This window comes from Austrofundulus limnaeus, unplaced genomic scaffold (assembly GCF_001266775.1).
Source record: "Austrofundulus limnaeus strain Quisiro unplaced genomic scaffold, Austrofundulus_limnaeus-1.0 Scaffold972, whole genome shotgun sequence".
In the NCBI taxonomy this organism is placed as follows: Eukaryota; Metazoa; Chordata; class Actinopteri; order Cyprinodontiformes; family Rivulidae; genus Austrofundulus; species Austrofundulus limnaeus.
The window spans coordinates 67,086-73,374 of record NW_013953374.1 but is presented as its reverse complement, the minus strand read 5'-3'; the positions used below and the strand labels follow the sequence as shown (position 1 = coordinate 73,374).

The 6,289-nt window shown below is 46.7% G+C and overlaps 1 protein-coding gene across 1 annotated transcript in view; it reads left to right on the top strand.

The window, feature by feature from the left end:
- Positions 1 to 1,586: 1,586 nt before the first annotated feature.
- Positions 1,587 to 6,289, top strand: part of LOC106533560 (AT-rich interactive domain-containing protein 1B) — a gene marked incomplete at its 5' end in the record, with an annotated part of 68,850 nt that continues 64,147 nt past the window's right edge. The window contains 1 exon segment of the mRNA XM_014029914.1: positions 1,587 to 2,832. Coding sequence (XP_013885368.1) covers positions 1,651 to 2,832 — 1,182 coding nt within the window.

Below are 6,289 nucleotides of genomic sequence, written 5' to 3'. Positions count from 1 at the left end.
ATTGTCATGGACTTGATGTGAATCATCCCAYCACTGTGAAGCCCAGAGAACTGTGCCACCCTGTTTTTAACATGGGTGACATGAAGCAAGAAAGTAAGATTGACAACACTTCTACCTTTTTAATTATCATGTCAATAATCTTTACCTCCATCACTGGCAATAACMATCTTGCTCACGTTTGTTCCCATCATCATAATCATGGCCATACCCCCCCCCCAAAAAAAGCCCTCTCTTTCCCACCGCCTTCATCCTCCCCTCCATCCCTCTTTCATCTGCAGCTCCCTCTGTTGATCAAATGCATCTGATCTCATCAAAGCAGACCCTCTGCTCATTCAAGTCTCAGCAGACACCCAGCCTTCTTTACTAAGCACTATTTTACATTCATGTTTGAATACCATCGATGGGATGGAGTATCTTGTAGACTTTGGTTTTGTGTGGTCCTACACTGCAGCCTGGGGTTGTTTTTATTCTTTTTTTATGATCCTTTCAGACCAGATCATGTTTGAAAAGGTAAAAATTTCAAGACGTAGGAAGGAAATAAAAAAAGCTAAGACAAGAATGTGGAATATTTTGAATATTTTGTATTATTTCTATTAATTCTGGCATATAGTGATGTTTGTAGCTACATTTCCCCCCCCCACCTGCAGTCTCAGTAAATAGCCCTCTGAAGTTTATATTTAGCTCTCATTGCAACATACCTTCACTTTATTATTACATGGGAGCGTTTTTATGGCAGAACAGAAGTGACTGGATGAAAGCTGTGATATTCTACCTCCTATAAAGTGTGATTACATTCTCTTTCTGTTGGCAACGTGATTGCACACCGTTTGAGGCTGCTTGTCCGACTGCTGTCAGAGCTGCAGAGAAGCTGGCTCGAGTCGAGGGACCGAGGAGCTGGGAGAAAGAAAAGCAGATCTGGATACTGGAGGAGTAACTCTCTAAAACTCACCGTCTGTCTGTATTTGGCTTGAAAAACGTGGAGCGACGAAGCAAATTTGGTGCGTAATTTGGCGAAGTTCGATTTTTGGGGATTCGTTTTTTTAAAACGCGTCTATAATAGGAGGAGTAAATCCTGAACTACGTAAAGCAACATTAAGAAGATTTTAAACTTTAAAATGATAGAAGTCAATATGATTACTGCGTCACTATCGTTATATCATCTGCATTCACTATTTTTTGTTGTAAATGTAACCTGCAAAGCGGTATAAACTGTGATTTCACCGCGCGTCGGTGCGTAAAAGCTCACTACTCCAGTCCGGATTTTCCATGTGAGGGACGCCGGAGCCCTGGAGGTGGATAAGCTGGTAGAGCCCGCTCTCTCTCATGCCATGCTGGGCCACAAGGCTCCGGGAGACGCTGCTACATATCACTGAGAACCGGGATGGAGAAGAGGCGGAGGGGGGAAGGGGGAAAAAAAAGTTTCGTTTAAAACCTGGCAGAGAAACTTTCAGCATGAAGCCTCACTGACGCACCGTTTCACCACCACAGCAACACCAGCGCTCAGGAAAACATTGGTTTCCCGTTGAATATATTTCTCACCTCCCAGCTTGTGTTTTTTTTTRTRRTRRTRRRCRRCTRMTSMRGTMTTTTTTCTGCGCGCACGGCTGGTCGGGGCTTGCTGTCACTGCGCGCTAAGATGCTGGAGTGACTATGGCTGCGCAAGTGGCATCGGTTCCGACCAGAACTAATAACAAAAACAAGAAATTATCCGGCGGTCTGGGTCCGGAGCTCAATTCGGGGAAATCCGAAAGAGGAGGGACCGCGCAGCGGAGTGGACCGATGCTGGGCGCCGGCGARGGAACTCTGAATAATGTAGACCACCTCCGCCGAACCGAGCTCAGCATGGTCCATTCAACTTCCACGACTCACATGGGCTCGGACGGCCACGACAAGGTCGGGAATAACCTCGCGTCCAATTCGAACGCCTCGCCGATGGAGACGGGTCTGCTCGCGAACCACAAGCTGAAGTGCGCGGGCAGCGGAGAGCCCCCCCAGCCTCAGCCGGCGCAGCAGCCTCCGCAGTTCGGCCAGTTTGCGCCACATCCGCATCGACAGATTCAAAGTAACAACAACAGCAACAACGGCCAGCCCCCCCGCGGGGACAGGAGCACGGACCACCAACACCACGGCGGGAAGGAGAACCTGTTGGGGGGGCAGGAGGACGCGCCGGGGAAAGGTGAAGGAGAGCTCACCTGTAAACCCGCGGAGAGGATGATGAGCTCCAGGTTTGAGCACTCGAACCTGGRCCCCCCGAACAACTCTGAGTTTAATAACAACTATTACCCTCCGAGGCCGTGCTATGACCAACATGGCGGGCAGCAGCAGCAAAGCAGTGGGATGGGGGTYCACAACAACATGGAGAACTCTCATGAAGCCGGGTACCACAACAGCCAGTATGGTCAGTACCCAGCATACCGTGCGGGCTACAGCAGCGGGACCTACGGGATGATGGACCCSTCTGGGTGCAGACAGCCAGGTAACATGATGATGGGCAGCAACTCCTCAGCAGCCCACGGCAAGGCCCCCCTGGGAGCTGCCTCGGGTGGATTTCAGAGGTACCCGGGTCAAACCCAGCAGCAGCAGCAGCATCCCTCAGGGGCCACGCCGACCCTCAACCAGCTGCTGACATCCCCCAGCCCCATGATGCGGGGTTACGGAGGGGCCTATCAAGACTACAGTGGCCCCACGCCTCAACAGCAAGCCGGCATGGGCCTGGGGAAGGACGTGGGACCCCAATACGGAGCCACCTCGGCCCACTGGGGAGGGCAGCAGAGGAGCCACCCTCTTTCACTGAACCCGGGGAACGGAGGGCAAGGCCTCAGCAGGGCGCAGGTGAGTTCTGCAAACTTCAGGTGCGCCTCAGTGAACTTCAGCCTTGCAGAACAAAACGCAGCAGATGTTGCACGTGCGTAACAGAGCGCCGTGGGTCYTGTTGTGAAATATAAATTTAGATTACAGGTGCAGAACTCAGTTTTTTTTATCATCAGAAATTCATTGTGGAAAAGGGAAGCCGTTTATTTATTCATAGGAGACATAAATAATCAGGATGCGTATTTTTTGTCACTATAAAATACCTGTTTACCTTGGAGTTGTGCACGTGTTCTGTTATTTTTATCCCATAATYAGAAAAACTGCAGGAAAATTTCTGTCTGCGGACGTGGTGGCAGACACGCTGCAGAACGCCCTGTTTTTGAGGACGTGCTTTTTCCAGGCGTCCGTGTGTTTAAGTCAGATATTCACATCCAAAATATATAAAAGCATAGAACAAACACTGACGAATGTATTTAAATAAACAGCTTTGATCGGATTTGTAATGTAAGGGTGTTTTTTTGCTTCGGGTGGACAAACATCCCGGCTGTTCTCCGCGCGCTCTGAGCCGGAGCGCCTCGGTCCTCTTCTCCCTGCAGCTCCGCTCAGGATTTGAATAGTGGAGGTAAACTGGTTTAAAAACTCTGCGCACTCCTGGCTCACAGTTGACACCCAGTCTGCCATCTGATTGGCTCCTTTTGGCCCTGCTGGGCAGACTGCGTTCAGGAGAYAAAAAAAGGGATGCTTATGAAGCTGACGTGTGGGAATACTCAGACTTGGAGGCCATCCAAGTCAGTAATTGACGTTTTATGAAGGTTATAACGTTCTTGATAATTATTCTAATTTGTGCTTGCTCTACAACGCTGTTAGGGTCTCAAAAGAAATATGAAAAATCTGTGAAGTAAATGCAAACAAGAATTTGACGATGATCTTATTGTTTTAATGTCAATACAATATAATGAAGTCTTTCTAGGAATAAAAGCTAAAAGTCTGTTTTTTTCTTACACAATAATCCCTGAAACTGACTTCCACTGCTGCAGCTTGGATTAAATACCTTCCTTATAAGGTCAATTTAAGGAAGGATGCAAATGCAACCCATTATTTAGGTATCCCTCTCTCTGTTTTTGGTGCTCTGATGAGGAGATCACCCAAACCCTGTGATGCAACACCTCTGCTGTCAACAGCATCCAGACTGACAGCCAGGGGAGAGGAGGGGGCTGCCACTTCTGAACTCTGAAGCAAAGCATCACAGGGATTTCTTCACAAGAGSCATTTATTCTGCGGTTGTTTTCGTTGCACCGAATTATGCGCACCGCTGGATGGCACATCTGGACGACTGGAGGGTACGGAGGTTGAGCGTAGCTCCTGCTAGTATCTGGCTCTTGCAAAACAAAAGCAGTTCATTAGTCTGCATTGTTTCAATCAAAGGCAGTTTGTGCTGAGGAAACGAGGTGAACGTTTTTTTTTTTTAGCGTGGGAGGGTTTGCTGTTGAACTGATTGTATGAAAATATGCAAAGATGGTTTGGAGACTCTAACTGCACATGATTATTAGTCAATGGGTCACTTGCTTCTGATAATCTCACCGAGACTCAGGGTCTCATTTTCAAGGAAAACAGGTTTCAAACAAATCCTCATAACAATTTAGTTTCACAATTTTAAATTCAAAGAGCCTAAGAGCAGAAGTATGTATATATTTAAGCTGTATCAGTTCTTAAAGTGGGTTTTTAGTGCAGATAATTCAAACCAGCCAACTCTGAATACAAAAGCACTTCACTTCTGTTTCTTCTTGCACTTTTCCCTTACAGGGAAAAAGTGCAGCTCTTTTTCTTGACTCTGTACCAACATTTCAGCAGCAGTATATCCGTGCTACAAACACCCTATGTTTAATTCATATTTGGAGCGACAGCGCTGCTCTCCTGTGCCTGTGACAGGCTGTGTGAGGAGACAAAAAAAAAAAAGCCTGAGCGGTGTAGTGCATAATACTGCTTCCAAATTGGCCCAGTGATATGACTGCGCTTTCACTTCAGAGTGCGTTTGGTCGAAGCGRGCCTCTGTCACCTGTTGGCACAGTTTCCCCCCTCTTTCAAATTCAATTTCCCTCCCTACTGCTCCTCTTCAGGAGCAAGCTGTGAGCGAATCAAGCGTACCCCATTTACACTGAAGCCCCCCTCCCTGACACTCACTTCTCCGGCCACTAATCAGAATCAAAACACAACCACTCTGCATCTTTTTTTCCCCCCACTGCGTGCAGTCCTCCTGCATGGGCTGACATGTTTAAAAAGAGGTTTCAGCGCTGTAAAAACGAGAGCTTTTTAAATAACGGTGCAGCTTTTCTCTGCCTGTTTTGCTGTAAATGCAGTCATTGTCAGCGTCTTCCTCAGCGTTTCCCTCCTGTGCACCTTTAGCAATAACATAACGGCAGCATATGTGCCCCCTTAATGACTTCTTTCAGTTTACACCGTAAATGAAACCGTTCATCTCTCATCTTCCGAGCATCCGTCTGTTAGTCTAATCAGAGCAAACGCACACAAAACGGTGAAAGTAATGAGTAGATGATAATGAGGGTTTTGTGAGGGACAAATAGTGATGTTGCTCAGWTAATTACAACAGCAACTCTTTTAAAATCTGACCCAATAAAATAAAATAAAAAAAAGAATGGAACATCCACTTACTTATTTTGCGGCTGATTATTTTATTTATTATTTTTTAAAAAACAGAGTTGAAATCAAAGCTCAGTGGAGCTGCGTGTCAAAGACTTGACCCGGTCCAAATCCTTGGAAATGTGCTTACGTTGAAATGATCCCTGCTTGCAGAGCTCTCCAGCGCATACTGTTTACATTTCTCTCTTATGAATTATTAGTGTGATATGAACAAAGACTTTATAATGGGAGCAATGCATCAATGTCACTTTATATTATGCAGTTATCTCAGGGAGCCCCGTGCATAGTGATGGGCCTGACTGTGGCTGCTGGAATTTAATTCATGCATCATGTTCTACATCAGATGGACAGCCAATGGGGTCTGCTCAGGAAATGAGCCTCAAGGTGTGTGTTTTGGTGCTTCGCTTTAGTTTTGGAGATGCCCACCTGCAAYTGTTTTTMTTTTTTRRCCCCTCCCGATTGCTTGGAACAAACAGAATCCCCTTCGTCAGCATCAGCCCCACCCTTCTCAAAAGGATGCCCCACCTCATGCTCTTTGCCCCCACTCCCGTCGAGCGTTTGTTTACGTTTTGTTTACACCTCTGTCTTGCGCGAGCCAGCGCCGTGCTGATTATAAACATTGTGAAATTTTAATTTGCTCCGTTGCGTTCAATAAGGGTCTGCGCTGTTTTTTTCCCCCCATCTTCTCTGAATGAAACAGTGAGTCTGTAGGTAATTGGCAGGCTGGGGTTAGTGCACGTTCTGCCTGTGCATTCCACCAAACTCCAATTAATTCAGATGTTTTTCAAAATAAGAACAAAAAAAAAGGAGGGTGGGGGGG